We start from the raw sequence: 15,691 nt of genomic DNA on the forward strand, positions 1-15,691 counted from the left end.
CCGCCTCAGCCCCGCCCCGCCCCGCCCCTCCCCGCCCGCCGCCCCAGGAAGCTGGGTCCCGCAGCGCCCTGCCCGCCGCCGCCATGCATTGTGGGGCGGCAGCAGCAGAGCCAAGATGGCGGCCAGCAGGAGGCTGATGAAGGTAACAGCAGCGCCGCGCCGCCGCGGGCCGAGGGGCGCCCGCCCGCCGCCGCCCCCTCCCTCTCAGCGCCCCTCCGGCGGCCGGGGGGCCCCTTCCGAGCCCGGCGGGGCTCTCACCCTGATCCTCGCCGCCGGCCGGGTCGAGTTGGCCGGGCGGGGAGCAGCCGGCACCTAGGCCGCGGCCGTCAGGGGCCGCCCCGGCTCCCCCCCCCCCCCCTCCGCCGCCCGCCGGGCTCTGAGGCGCCGCCGAGGGCCCCGCCGAGAGCACGGGGCTGGGCGGGGGCGCGGGGCGGGGGCCGGCCGGGTCCCCTCCCGCGGGGGGCTCCCGCGGTGACTAAGCAAAGAGGAAGGGCCGGGGGGGAGGAAGCGCCGCTGCCGGGACGCCGCGGGGAGAGGCCGAGCCCCGGGGCGCTGCCAGGGGTCGGGGCAGCGCCGGGAGGGAAGGGGAAGGACGGGGGGAGAGGGAAGGGGGCGAGGAGAGGGGAGGAGAGCAGAGGCGCCCCGGCCTCCCTGCCTGTCCCAGCCCTGCCCCGGGCAGCGAGTGGGGCTCCGGGGCCGGGGGGGCTCTGCCCGGGGGGTGCCGTGCTCGGGGGCTGCCGGGGGGGGCTCCGGGTGAGGCCGGGGCTTATCGGTGAAGTCTGGACCCGGGTTCAGCACTTTGCTCAGACGCGCCGGGCGCGGTGATGTTTGCGTCCTCAGCCGGCGGCTCGCGCCCGAGTGCGGTGCTGTTTGCAGCTCGGCTTCCACAAAGGGAGCGTGTGATTTTTAAACCGACGCTTCGTCTGAGGGGCTTGTTTTGTCATCGTCTTGTTTGAGAGCTAAAATACTTCTTAAAAACAAAAAGATACTGATTGTCCCCAAAAGGTGCAAGTTTCTTCTGTGTTGTGTGTAATTGCCAATTCGTGTCACAAGCTGTTTGCAGTGGAATTTGCCTAGGACACGCATACTTAGTGGCATAAAATCTGGTCATCTGTAAAATGCTGTGGCAGTACCCTACAGTATTTGCACGCCTGGAACATAAATCAATGAACTTTACAGGCTAGTGCTGTGAAACGTAGGGGAAGGACCCTCAGACCATCAGGCAGTGCTTTAACCTGATTAAAAACCACCTCCCTGTGGAGTGCAACGTAACCGTGCACTAGGATTTGGCATATATATGGGTAATTCTTTTAAACTTAGCCTTTTAATACAGGGCTTAGAAGCATCTTCAAGGATGCAGACCCCCAGTAGGGCTGGGATTTGGCTGGGATAGGTAGATATTTGAAATTGTATTTCCTTAAGTGTGCAAATGCTTAATTAACCATTGAAGCTCGGTCACTTTTGAAGAAAACAATAGCTTAGTATTGCTTCCATAAGGGTAGTTTTAACATTTTAATTGTGCTATGTAGACATCACAAATTAAATAGTAAATAACATTATGTGCAGAGTCATTCATATATATTGAATCAATAGGAGTAAGCCTTTAATTGTCCTTAAGGATCCCGGTGAGATGACGTTCATTTATTTCATTTTTGATAGCATTTGTTCTTGTCACAGCTTTAGAATCATCAATATGTCTGTTCCTTTGTACTCAGATAAGGTTCTTTGTTTCAGATAAACTGAACTGTTGTTAACTATCTTTTTGCAAAGCAGTTTCTATGCTAGTTCTGAAAAATCTGTTAATTGTTCAAAAGAGCATTGCTACTTTCTTGTTAGAGGGGAAAAAGTGTAATTATTTTTTTTAAAAAAAAAAAAAAGCACAGGACATAAAAATCCAGGAGGTGAGTAAATTGTCCTTAATATTTACAGTGCCTCTTGCTTTTCAGCCCCTGTTCAGTTTCACTATGCTTCTTAACCATCAGGTAATACTTTAGTTTTGCACTGAAAGCATACCGTAAAAATGACTTTTGATAATGTGATGTTCTTTTCTAGAAAAACAGTGTGGCAATTGCTCTTCAGAGGGAGTGGTTTAGGAAGGAAGGAGGCATTGGTAACTTCCCTCTTACATTTTTACTTTCATTTTTATTGCCTTATATTTATGGACTGTGTGTTGTGCACTTTTCTATGCGAGTTCAACAGCTGTGAGATGCTTTATTGTGTAACTTGTCAGTGCTGCTAAATAGGCAGCTACCTTTGTGCTTTTTGCAGGGTCCAACATGCTTTGAGTCTTCATTCATCTCGGTAGGAACAAACCAGAGCTCTTGTGCAGATGATGTAATGCGGATCTCTGCAGCATGGTGTTTTGCAGGTCCGATCTCATCTGTATCAACCTGATACTGTTGTTTAAGTTCTAAAGTGGAAATTCATAGATCAGCAAATGACTTTTTAAAGTCTTTCACTGTTAAAGTTTTGCAATATTGAAGGGTAAATGTGGTGTTTATTTCTCAGGGCCATAGAATGATGAGAGATGGTAACTAAAGGAAATAGTTTTTCAGCACGTCACTCCATTTCCTAAAGCAATTTAGGATAAGCATTAACTGTCTTCCTTTGGGCTAAATATCAAGTTTGTCTTTGGTAGCTGAGAATAAGCTTTGAACCTTTTATAGGTCACATAAAATAAAGTAATTCCCATTTCTGTAGGTCTTGCCAGCATTTTGAAGTACTGTAATTTTTTCTGGGTGCGTGTCATGCAGCATAGTTACTCACATTAATCACAGTGGCACAAAGACTGGATGTAGTAAGTTTGTAATAACATGCTACCTGCCCACAGAAAAGTGGCAACGGGAGCCTTGTTGCCACCTTGCAGGTGGAAGTGGATGTCCTTTTCCGATGGTGGAATCTTCAACTCACAAGCCTCCTTGTGAAAGAAGTACTAAAAAAAATCAAGTCCTAAAGAAGTCAAGTTAAAACATGCATAAGATTGTCTTGTTATATCAGGCTCTGTGTGCACAGGTTACATTTCATGGGCTGGAGACCTTATTTATGGCCTCCTGTAGCTTTATGCCATTGACTTTATACCATTGACTAGTCTAACTCAAGTGTTCTCTACTGTTTTTTCAAGTCTTTCCAGGAGCACACCTAGGTTAGTAAAAATGTGAAATATTCATAGCTAATGAATCACGTTCCACCAACATTTGAGGTGGAGTTTTGATCTATGAGCCACCATTACACCTCTTCAAAGAGCCACAGCTGTCAGATATCAGCTCCTCATGAAATGTGAGAGGTGGGAATAAGGCAGTCTTCAACAAGGGTTTGTTGTTTTGGATCATCTCTCAAGGGGGGAAAAAAAAACAGGCAAATACAGAGTAATTAGATTTAGGAAAGCAGCATAGCTTTCTCTTTCAAGGGAGCTGCTTTGCTTCAAGACCCTTTCTCGTAAAAATCAAATTGTCTCCAAACACTTCTGATGGGGAACACAGATCTCCAGGAGACGTGCCAGAGATTTCACTCGAGTGCTTTTCACAGTTGCCACCCACTGATGTAAAACAAGCCGCTTTCCATTGGAGATCTGGAACTAAATGATATGTGGAGAGGTAGTGGGTAGTTGCAAAGGGAAGGCTATTTCGGGGCTGGATAGTCATAGTACTTGGGGTTTGAGTAGCGTGTGGTACCGACACGGGCCTTCAACTGGCATTTTTCAGCAACATCTGAGAAGGCTGGCTGCTCCCGGGCTTGGAGCTACTTCTTTGTGTTCATCTGCAATATGAGCAAGCCAAGGTTTCTGTAGGATCCATGCTTTTGTTCCTGGCTTTTAGATATCAAAAGTATTTTTAGCATTAAGAACTGAAAATAGATTTAAATAATAAGTAACAGGTATTTTCTTCTTGTTGTTCTCACTCTGCTGCCATGATTGCATAGGCAAACATTTATGCAACTATTGAACTTCATGATAAAACAGAAAAACAAAGCCACACCCATGTACCTGCTGTAGATGGCCTGCAATCTGCAGTATGCTGTGGTCTTGTAAACAGTATAACCATTCCAAATAAAGGTGTTTTAACCAACTTCGCTATTGAAAAACAACTCTACGTGGATCCAGACACTGGTCCTGTCCTCAGTAACAAGGGAAGTCTGGCTTTGAGCAGCTATGGTTGTCCCTATGGAAAAGTGAGAATACTGATTTACTTTCCTTTTTGGAAACTGAAGAGTGGCAAAAGGATTTGTAATCAACATCTTAAGAAAACATTTCTGAATAAAGATCAGATGGAAAACATTCTGCCAAAAAGTAGAATTAATAAATAAAAAGCGTGTGTGTATACAGGCTGTAATGTCACAGTGGAAACTTAATAATAGCTCCTATAAGAGCTAGAATCTGTTTTGTTTTGTTTTCCATTATACTGGGTTTTAATGTGTGTTTTTGTTTTTGTTTTTTGACCTTTCTCAGCAGTATACAAGATTCAGAGAGTAAAATTGGCCAGCGCCTTATCAGTGCTTTGGAGCCTTGTTTAACTTTGTCACGCTTCTCTTAGAGATTCTATTTATGACCAGGTAAACAGAAATTGTAAACACAAGACAAATGAGGTTTGGAGTTGTTTCAGTAAACTCGTTTTTCTCTGTGAATTTAATAGCATTTTGGGCTTGATGCAGAACTTGGTGAAGTCAATATAAGACCTTACCCTACTCCCATATCTTGGATTAAACTCTTACTGGTGTTAAGTCTTCACTGTGTTTTCATACTAGGTTTGTTTCTTTTTAGACAAGACCCCAAACTTCAGAGATGCATGGGCAAAGCAGTTTCAGGCCTGTGTTCAGAACCATTTTTTCCTAGTCCTGGATGGAATTTAGAGGAACTGGGAATTCTAAAAATTATTAGAACAAGAATATATGGATTTAGGTGTATACTTAATATTTGAACCTTCTTTTTAAGAGCTGAGTACGTTTTAAGCTGATGCCACTTAATTTTCTTCTTCATTTCAAACATTTTATTTTCAGTAGCATGTAATCATTTGTGCTGTCCAAAGCTAAAATTAAAATTTTAACAATTTATTGATTGATTATATATGAGAAGGGTAGCGCGTACTTGTAGGACTGCCTTCAGACCAGTTATTGCCTCTAAAACAACATTTTCCCCTTTTCACGCACTGTGTGTAACACCTTCTCTGAACATCTCCAAACTACAAACATCCTGTCCCAAGGGAGCCCCCTGAAATAAGACGTTTCTGTTTTATAAACGGGCAAACCAGTGCAGGCAGGCCACGTGCAAGGTTGATAACAGAGTAATGAAAGATGACTTAAATTCTTACTGCAGTGTTCTAACCTCTAGTTACACTCCTTCTGTGTGCCTTTAATTATGTTACTTGACAAAATTAAGGGGTAGAGGACGGGAATAGGAATTAATCCATTCACTGTCTGCCTAAACTCCTAAGGGTTATTTTAAAGTAAATATTTGAACTATATCCTTTAACATCATCAAGTAATTTTTGTCTCTTTGGACTTACTCAAGCTCATGTTAAATACAGTATGAACTTTTAATCTGCGCTGTTTGATGGTATTTAGTAGCTCATTCACTCCTAACTGTACGTGTATGCTTTAGTTGTGTCTGCCTCTGTAATTCAGAGGCAATTTAGATCTTTACTGGGGGTTTTGTCAGTTGCCAGAAAAAAAAACAAAAAAACACAAACACCCCCTGTGCCCTTTTTAATCCCGAGTACTGAATCTCTTATCACTCCTGATGAATTACACACAAAAAAGAACCTAAAAATATGAATTGCAAATATAGTATTACACTGTAAATACACTTCTAGGATAAATTGGAACCCGTCTTAAGCAAATAATTCATGCAAGTCGTATCTGTGTGAGGAGAGGAATTGCTGAGTTTATACTCCTCTGCTTCCTTTTTCAGTTATTAGTTACTACCTCAAGACCCAAGGCAGCAGCAGAAGCACAGAATGTAGTCCCAATGCACCGCAGTAATTTACCACTTCTTTGATTATGAAAGGGAACTCCTGCATAGGCTTAGCAAGTCATTTTAAAAGAGGAAGGTGCCCTGAACACGGTTTCTGCTTGCTCTTTGCCCTAGTGTCTTCCAGGCTATTTAATTCCCTCTCCTGTGTGGTGGACTTGAGGGAAAACAAGGAATAATTTTTGCATATTTGTCTGATTTTTTTTTTTTTTTCTTCCTTTCATGCGACTTTTCCAAACCTGTGATGATAACTTCCACATGGAAGCTGCACCCTCACTGGGATGTTCTGGGGATTTCTGTAGGTTTCCATATACGTGTAACATTTTAAATATATTGACTAGAAAATATCTAAACCCATTTTTCTTCCCGTGTTTTAGAGGCAAACTACTTGTGTTGCATGTTTATTCATGCTTGAATGCCTTATGGTTAATCTGGCTTGTTTTGGTCCTGGTGTTTGGCGCGTTACATCTGGTGTAGAAGGGGGTTTATCCCTATTACACCCTGTGGAGGGGTTGTTTGCAGGCCTTCACAGTTCTGTAAGTGTAGACAGCAAGCGGCTTAGAGCAGTGTTGTGAGTTAGTTCCTTTCCTGAACCAGCCAGGATGAGCAGTGTTGATCAGGTCATTCCTGAGCTGATGCTTTGTGCAGTGAGCGTTCAAAGCCAGCTGTAAAGCAGCGTGCAGATTTGCAGTTTCAGAGGTCAAAAATGATCTCTCATACCTGTGATAACAAAGGTTATTTTCATCTGGGTACTTTGACTTGCTCTGGATCCCTCTAAATGTGCTTCATGGGATTTTTTGTTTCCGTATGTTTTCCTGCATTAAGGAAATAAGATAATCCTCTTATCCTTTAGAAAAAGCAAAACAACAACAACAAAAATGTCTGTGATATTGCACAAATCTAACAGCAGTAGAATTTGGGGATTAATCCAGAGATCCAGCCTGAGCAGCTGGTTTTAGTGTCATGAAGATTGCGTTGGGCATCAGTTCAATATCCGAGACACCAAGGTTAAACTGTTGTGTTCTGAGTGTGCTCCTGCTTTCAGAGGTGCAGTGGGTGGAAGTGGAAATGTTCATCTTCTAGTGTGTAGCTGTCGTGATTTTTTTATTATTTGCTTTGTGCATTTGGAAATCTTGTTCCCCCTTTGTGTTTGTGTTTTATCATGTTGCTAAGTTTATGCAAGAGATCACTCCAAGCATTAAATCTCTGCCAGGCAGATGCAGAAAAGGTTGTTCTATGATGAAATACGAATATTTTAGCCAAAAAAAAAAAAAAAAACATTTACCATGAAACCTGTTTTGTTTTGTTTTGTTTTTCCAGCATACAATGTTTTTGGAGTTCATAGTTGGAGTTCCTATCATAACATACAGCCTAGTTTCACGAATGTGGTTGCACTCAGCAAAGAATTGTGTGCTGGCAGAGTGCACAGAAGCAACATTTTTCCTAACGTGTGTGGCCATACAGGCGTGTGCTTCAGTCTTGAAATCACCGGGAAGATTTTACGTTTCACTGGGGATGACTTGAATTCGAATTCACTTAAATTCTCATTAAAGGTCAAGCTCTTTAATTCAACAGCAAAGGCCTATCACTACTGGGTTTAAAAATAATAATTACAAAAAAAAAGTGGAGCCTTGAGGTGTTTTTTTTTGGTCTTAAAGCTTCAAGATGAAATACTCTGGAAAACAGTAGGGCTTATAGGTGACTTTAAATATAAAAATAGCTAAAATATTTGTTTTGGTGATAGATCACTAACCTATCGAAAATAATTTGACAGGTGATTGATGGGTGCAGAAAGATGCTTTGTTCAAGAGTGATGTAGTTATAAAGAGTGGCATCTTAATAAATGCTGCTAACTCAGAGGTATGAACCAAAGATGAAGAACTCTTCTGAACTCTACTTGAGTTACTGATCTAAATAAGTCTACCTTGGGTTGGATACTTTTCTGGATTTGCATCAGTTTAAGTTGATCTAGCAGGAATCTGTTAGTTTTTGGTTGAAATAATGGGTCTGTCTAGTGACTTAAGTGTTTAAAGCTGTTATGGAGTAATTCTTCCAAATCAATAGTTCTCATTCAGAAAAGTCCTCAGTTGCATTTGATTTTTGTTCTTTGCTGTTATCAAAGGCACTGATCTGCATTTGAGATGTAAAAACAGTTAAAAAATATACTTTTTCTTATACTGCTACTTCATTGCATGTATAGTGGTGTTATTAACAAAGCATTTTTGTATCTGTGACCTACCAAAAAACAACTATTTTAAAATACCCTGTCTCAGAAAATTTTACTTCCCACAGGGGCAAAATTTTCTGTTTTATGTGGGTTGCCGCCACTGAAATCTCAATATTCTTTAGTATCAAAGAACCCACATTGACCTGCAAGCATTCTGAAATGTTGATACGAGCATCTTGTCTGATGTTACTATTAACTTTCGCTTACACTCTGCTTGTTTTCCAGGAGCTTGAAGAAATCCGCAAATGTGGAATGAAAAACTTCCGTAATATCCAGGTTGATGAAGCTAATTTATTGACCTGGCAAGGGCTTATTGTTCCTGTGAGTATAGATGGTTCCTTATTCTAATGAGCTTTAAAATAAAGCAATGATCATTTGTATCACAAATGCACAGGTTAGCACTGCTGTTAGTGACTGTTAGTGCTGTTAGTCTTGTGAGGGTGCAAAACTATTTCTTACTGCTGTAAGAACTGGCTTTCGGAGTTCTGGTTTTCTGGGCATTTAATGTAGCCCTAGACTTAATTCTTGGTTCTCTTTAGACTTCTCTGATCTTAGGCAAATACTGTGACCTTCCTGTCTCATTTTACTTGAATGTCCTGTGTGGTTTTATTCTATCCATGTGTGATTACGTTAGTCGGTGTTTCTCATAACTCCTGTGAAGAAAAATCCATACGTAATTGAAAGAGATTCTAGACCTCTCTGATCGATACCTGGCTGGATGCTGCGCAGCTGTAGGCCTGGTCCAACAGACAGCTGCAACTGGCAAGGGCTGGGGCTCAGTGATGGCACTGGGTTACTATGGAAAGGTTTTGTAAAGGGGAGGCAGGTTCATTTTGTGGTTTGTTACGTTAATCTGAAAGTACAAAATCTACATCATAGGATAAAGTCTGAATTGTGAATACTTCGTTTACTTCTCAATAGCTTTTGGTGTGTGTTTCGGTTTTCAGTTGTTTTTTTTTTTGGTTGGTTGGATTGTTTTGTTTGTAACTGACTGTATTTCTAGAACAAAATTTAGTATTGGAAAAAGTTTGATGCAAGGAAAAGGTTTGGATTCCCAGAACTGAACTCTTTAAATTGAAGTCATGTGGATTTTCACCTCCTTTATTTTCCACAGCCATGGCTCACGCTTACTTAGTTACATGAGCTACTCGAATGTCTGCAGCAATAGAAGCCGTGCCAGTAGAGCATCAGTTCTGCTTTTCCTTTAGTACAACCTAAAAGGTCTCCTGACCAGCGTAAATCTGTCTTTTTAAAACACTTTGAAACAGTCTGGCAGTGCCTGTGCTGTGTTAGCTGAAGGGCATTCCCGAACTTGGATCATGCAGTCTCTGCTGAGATAATTGCAAGGCCTTTGAACTTGAGGTACTGTAAAACAGATTTAGTTTACTCTTTACATGCATTTCTGCAAATAATTCTAGTGGTTGAGCTTATTCTCGCAAATAAAGAATGCAGGATTTGACACTAGGATTTGGCATAGCTGAGGAACAGTGTGCTTTGTAAGCCACTACACTATTTGTGGTTCATGTATAACAGGATAGTGTTTTGATAATACAGTAATGTGGCTAATAAAGCAAAACACCAGAAAGTTTATTCCTGTTAAAATTTGCAGTACATGGTGTACTATTTCTAATACTTTCTGCTCACCAGGGTATGAGCATGAACTTTGTTTTCTTTGCAAAGATTCACATTGCAAGTGTTCGAGCATCATTGCAATGAGCCACACTTTATGCTTGCCTTTTGCTTTATACTGTGCCCTGTTGCAAGGGCACATAAATAGATTCATTACTGGTGTAGTTAAGAGGGAATTTTGTCACGAAATCTACGTTTATTATAGTAATTAATAATTATGTGTTGTAAATGTTGAAAGAGTAGTATAGATGACTATTCAGAGGAAATACTAAAAACGATGCTTTCTATGAAGCATAATTTTTTAGCTATTGCATTCTTGGGGTTGGTGGCTTAAAAATGTCAAATACAAACTGGTTGCAAGTATAGGTTGTTTGTTTTGTTTCTTTTCCTGAGTTGTTGCTTTTGAAGTTTTACTTGCTGTTTCCATTTTTGTTCTTGGTAAGGGTTTAATGACATACTACTCATATTGTAGTAGGAATAACTGGTTACTGATCATTAAACTCTGTAACTAGGCATTATTTTGGTCAGTTTCGTTTAACACTTTCATTAAGATATGAAGGTTAATATGTTAGTTCTGCATGTTCATGCAGAATTACTGTGAAAAATACAGCTCTAAAAACCTTTATATATCATATTTTGCTCTTTGCAATGACTGTTAGTTTTCCAGAGTGTTCAACTGAGACAGCTTGTCAATGTGTTTTCCTGTTCTAAATCCTAGAATAGGGCACCGTATGTACCCTATGTTGGGAAGGTACACTGTTTGTTTCAAACACCAGTACAAGACTTCAGGCTCCTTGCCCTTTTAAGAGGGACTGTTGGTGTACCATGAATTTCATTTTACTTTGTCCATAGCAAGCAGTTTTGATAAACTTTTGCAGAGTAAAAAAGAGCAGTTTTGATAAATTTTTGCAGCAAAATACTCCAGGTGAATGTAAGTCAACTGCTTGTCATCTGTGTTTCACTATAATTCTGATTCTCTCCCTTGTCAGTATCAGAATAAATGCAACAAACTATTGGAAATGAGTTGCTGGAATAGTTTGTGTTTTGTCTATTGAAAAGATGAGCAACCCTTTTACATACATTTTTAGTTAAATTTATTGGTGAGTTATAGTGAAGAACTGTTTTGACTGAAAGAGAGCCAAGCAGGAAATGGATGTTTTTAAGCCAGGTCAGTTCCTGTATCAGTTCATTGAACATCTTCACAATTTCTAGCATGTGGTGGAGGTAAGAACAAGTGAACAGGGTTGGGGGAGAGGGCATTAAATGCTGAAATGGTCGCTATGACCAGAAAGTTACCTGTTAAACTTACCAGGCTTTTATGATTGCTTTGATAAAAAGTGATTTTAAGGCACTTTACTTTCCTCTGGCCTTGACTCAAAAAGTTGTGCTTTATTTCTTAGAAATGCACAGCCAGCCTTCCCCACATGGATGAAACTAAAATAAAACTTCAAAATGCTCCTTACCCCCAAATATTGGTAAAGCTTTTTTTAACTCGTGGGTGAGTTTGATTGAAAGAAATTATCTGATGGGTCATGAAGGATCTGTGTGATTATACTTAACACAAACTGGAAACATTCAGTCTTCAACTGTTTTTCTTCAAGTATCTAGAAAGGCTTCATGACAGTTTTTTGTTTTCATTGCAGAATGGCATTTTTATCAGCTTGAAATGTAGCAATAACTTATTTTTCTTCTGCCTTTCTTCTGCAGTTACTATTTGAAACAATATCAATAGTCTAACAGGTTTTCTAAATGAGGTTCTAGGCATTGTTTTTTTCTGTTACAGCAGGAAGATCTGCTTTGCCTCCTTCACAGTTCTTTCATCGTACTCCTTCAAACATGATCTGATAACAGTGGGTGCTAAAACTGCATACGAATTCAGAATGTTCTCATCAGCAGACGCAGTGAATATCTATCTTTAGTACAAATGAATGCTCAGCAGATTTTTATGTAGTCAGCACAAAAAGGTTCTCAGAATGTATAGGGAAATCTGACGAATCAAGCTGCCTTTCTGTTCGAACCACCATGTTGTGAGACACACAAAATAACTAGGTTTAGAGAAACCAATTTCCTTGCCAGATTTCCTGTTAGTGTCTCAGAAAGGGTTTACAATGCTTTTTTTGAAATACAAAGGTGTGGAAATAAAAGTACTTACTAGATAGATCTCTGATCATGGAGTTAATGGTATTGGGTGCTTTCCTACCAGTAGAAATGTCAGCCTGCTTCAGAACAGTGATAATTCTCCTTTTCCAGGGTGAATACAAAGATAGAGGTTGTATTGCTTCTTTCTTCCCAAATTGGTTCTGATGTTCTGACACATGGACGTGTCAGTGTGCTTAGGGAAAAAAGTGCTTTAAAACGAGGTCATTTGATAGACTGAAGCCTGGAGCTTGCTTTTTCTTAAATTTTGTTTGTTAGAATATGCTGCATTCTTGATTTTTGTTACCTTGTTGCAGGACAATCCTCCATATGACAAAGGAGCCTTCAGAATCGAAATCAACTTCCCAGCAGAATATCCATTCAAACCTCCTAAGATTACATTTAAAACGAAGATCTATCACCCTAACATCGATGAAAAGGGTCAGGTTTGTCTGCCAGTAATTAGTGCTGAAAACTGGAAGCCAGCAACCAAAACTGACCAAGGTAGGAGAAATGGGGGAAAAAAACGAATATTAAGAGACTTTGCACTGTGTGTTTGAAGCTAGTAGCATTTCACCTTGTCAGGCAGTGACTGCTTTCCTGATGTATCTGTTTCCATAAGCTCTGCATCATGAATCACATGATGTGAGCACAGTGTGCAACTCTTTTGGAATCTCATTTTGTTATTAGAACATAAGGTAATGACACTGACTTGTGGCATTTCCACCTCCAGGAAACCACGAAACTTAATGACTGATGAGTTTATTAAGGTGGTAGCTCATGGTATATATTTTTTTTAAAAGTCATTTCTCTTGGTAGTCAGGAGAGAATGGTGAGGGTATTCATGTTCATGTTTCATTTTAAACAGTGACTTTATAATCCAGATGTGTCGTTTGCCTTGTTTGGTTAAGCAAAAACTAAATTATAACACAACTCTTAGCTCTTAAAAGATCACTGCTGTGAGGTTTAGTGTGTAGAGTGTCTTTGGATAAGAATTTAAATATTTTAAGGTAAAAGTTTCATCGGGTCCTTGGCCAGACTGAGAGTATGAAATGAATAGGCTTCGTCTGTTGTTGTTCCTGTTGGGGTGAGAATTTCTTTTTTTTTTCTGGCAGGGAACGAGAAATTTGATATTAAGTGATTACTACTGTACACTTTAAAAAAAAAAAAAAGGCAAGCATTCTTGCAATAACTGCATGTTTTAACAAGTTGAATGCAAATCAGTAGCAGTTTAATCCAGTGCAAGAACTTCAATGGCACTGATATGTCTTGGTCTGTAGGAAAACGTATTTCCATCTTCCATGCTCATTAGGATTATTTTCATGTGAACCTTGTTCCTGATAGTAAACAATGCTCTAGTTAAGATTTCTTTTTCTGTATATTTTTCTATGCTAATAAAACTACTTAGTTTGCACCATCTCACCCCAATGACAAAATAAATATATATATTTATGTGTGTGTGTATATACATATATACATACACAAATTTATTTTGGAAAAGAATGAGCAGTTGAATGTTGGGGGGGAAGTGGGGACAGAAGCAAAAAGAACCTGTTAAGTAGATAGTGAAAATCTTGCAATTTGTTCTGGATTTTTCTTAGAATATGTAGGACAAAGATCCTTTGGAGAAATGAAGTTGAAGCAATGTGTAGAAGGTTTCTGTGAACAACTTAGTAGTTGTCTCAACTAGAGAAAGCTAATAAGTTGAAGGAAAGGAATGACTTAATGGCTCCACCTGGCTAGAAGTGTGAGTTGGTGTCAGCTGGAACTATTGAGGAAATCATTTGTGTGTGGGAAATAGTGTTTCCTGAAGAAGTAGTAAAATCCTATTTTTCTGAGAAAAGCGATACAAAGTACCTTACAATTAGAATTTGGAACAGATCTTGGGTACCAAAATATTTCAGATTTCTCATTCTGCTGTTTTATGGTCTTTCGTGCATCTTTTTTCCTCTTTAAGAAGTCATTTTAGTGTCAATGTCTGATGTTAATTCATCCTTATATGAGCCTGCAACAATATCATTACAGCCCTGCTTAAGTGTCTGTCCCCTCTTCTGTAGGACTGCTCTGCACAGAAAAATAAACTTCAGGTTGTTTGCTGTGTAGGCCTTTTTCTGGAAATAAGGCAACGTTATTACTATGGGTATCAAAATAATTGATTTTGATCAGTTAAGTGTCACAGAATAGAGAAATGAGGTTTATCATAGATCATCAACTCATCTTTTGTATAGTGTTTAGAGTTGAACTTTATTAATTTAGCTTAATACTAAGACTATGGTGACAGTATGGTATTAAAATGCTGTGGCTGTTGAGACAACTACTGGTTTTAGGAATTTAGGGAATTAGGAAAAATGCTATTTTTTCCTGGTTTGTGGGTTAACTTCCTATAAAGTGTTACTAGATTGTTACAGTGTTTTATTATGTTTTACTGAGTGAAAAGGGTTACATACAGTATTGATCCTAGTCTGGTAAGTAAATACTAGCAATATGATGACAGTTTTCAGAAGTACAGGACAGGCAAGTTGCTGTGAAGTAAGCTAGTACCAGTTCTGCATTCCTTAGAAAGTTTGTTACAGTTTAAACTCTGATTTATGTTAAGAAAGGTTCCTGCTTGGCAATATACTGACAACCTTACTTCTTGGGAGTTTGTTTTGAGAGGTGTGTCCCTCCTTTGTGTCAGGTAAGGGTAGAAACGAGTATGAGTGTGAGGAGATTTGTGCTCTGACAGAAGCTGCTCTAGAATCTACCAGAGTGATAGGTACTGTAAGAACTGACATTGCCAAACCAGGGAGAATGCAGTTAAACTGGTAGGCAGAAGTTTCAGAACAATAGCACCTGACTTTCCATATAATGTGTAGTTCTGTTGTGGAGCTCCCTGCCACTGGATGTTGCGGCTCTCAGAATTTGATGCGAGTTCAGAAGGAGGCTGGCTGTGGTGTATAATGTGTGCAGTTAACAGGTGTGGTACGCTTACTTTAAAATATCTTGGTACTGCTTTGTGTTGCTCTCGATAGCCCAAACTTACTTCAAGTGGAATGTTGTTGCTATTCTTGTACAGAGAAATGCGTTTTCTGTGTCCTGTCTGTAGGCTTGCCCTGTTACGTACCTCCCTCTCAGTGGATGGGTATCAGATCTCAGGATTGTTGTAACCAATTTAGCTTTAAATGGTCATGAGAATGTATATGAGGAAAATGTAGCAATAAATGTCATCGTAGTATGTGAGGTTCATTGTGTAAATGTGAAGTGCGATGCAGTTATTGTAAGAATGACTTCCTTTGACAGTGATGAGGAGTGCTGATGAAATAGTTGTCAACAGTAAGGTAAAAAGCATCTTACAGTTCTTACCCATTTGTTTTCCGCAGTATCTCTCTACTAGGAGATATATTTGGCAGTTCAGAATAATGACAAGACTTGTCTGGTGTTTGTAGGGGAGGTAAGAGTCATAGAAAGATATAAAGCTGAAGAAATGGTTTCCCGAAGCAGACCCAATTACAACTGAATGGTGTAACTCATTGTGACAGGTGTCAGGAAAAAATGCTTCACAATGGAGATCCCAGTGTTCTCTTCATCCAGTCCATTTTAGATGAGCTTGTCTGTGAAACTTCATTTCCTCCTTAGCTGTGTGAAAAGTATTTCACAGATAGGATGCTAATTACATGGGAAATAATTTGAAGTGCATTTTGATCTATGCTGAAGTAGTTGATTTTGCTTACAGATATGATTTTCTGGTACCCATTCAC

The 15,691-nt window shown here is 40.0% G+C and overlaps 1 protein-coding gene and 1 long non-coding RNA gene across 3 annotated transcripts in view; both read left to right on the forward strand.

Moving 5' to 3' along the window:
* UBE2L3 (ubiquitin conjugating enzyme E2 L3) overlaps positions 1-15,691 on the forward strand; it is a 16,630-nt gene continuing 939 nt past the window's right edge. The window contains exons 1-3 of one of the 2 annotated variants that reach the window (XM_027469860.3): positions 1-142; positions 8,415-8,510; positions 12,272-12,458. In XM_027469860.3, coding sequence (XP_027325661.1) covers positions 116-142; positions 8,415-8,510; positions 12,272-12,458 — 310 coding nt within the window. In that variant the 5' untranslated portion in view covers positions 1-115. Of the gene's footprint in view, positions 143-4,524; positions 4,549-8,414; positions 8,511-12,271; positions 12,459-15,691 lie in introns of those variants that run through there. The other variant, XM_038187293.2, reaches the window with a different exon arrangement.
* On the forward strand, positions 619-3,964 carry LOC139998796 (uncharacterized). Its single transcript, XR_011803737.1, has 3 exons — positions 619-1,901; positions 2,053-2,110; positions 2,269-3,964. It is a non-coding gene; the product is annotated as an uncharacterized lncRNA (long non-coding RNA).

The sequence above is a fragment of the Anas platyrhynchos genome, chromosome 16 (assembly GCF_047663525.1).
Source record: "Anas platyrhynchos isolate ZD024472 breed Pekin duck chromosome 16, IASCAAS_PekinDuck_T2T, whole genome shotgun sequence".
Classification (NCBI taxonomy): domain Eukaryota; kingdom Metazoa; phylum Chordata; class Aves; order Anseriformes; family Anatidae; genus Anas; species Anas platyrhynchos.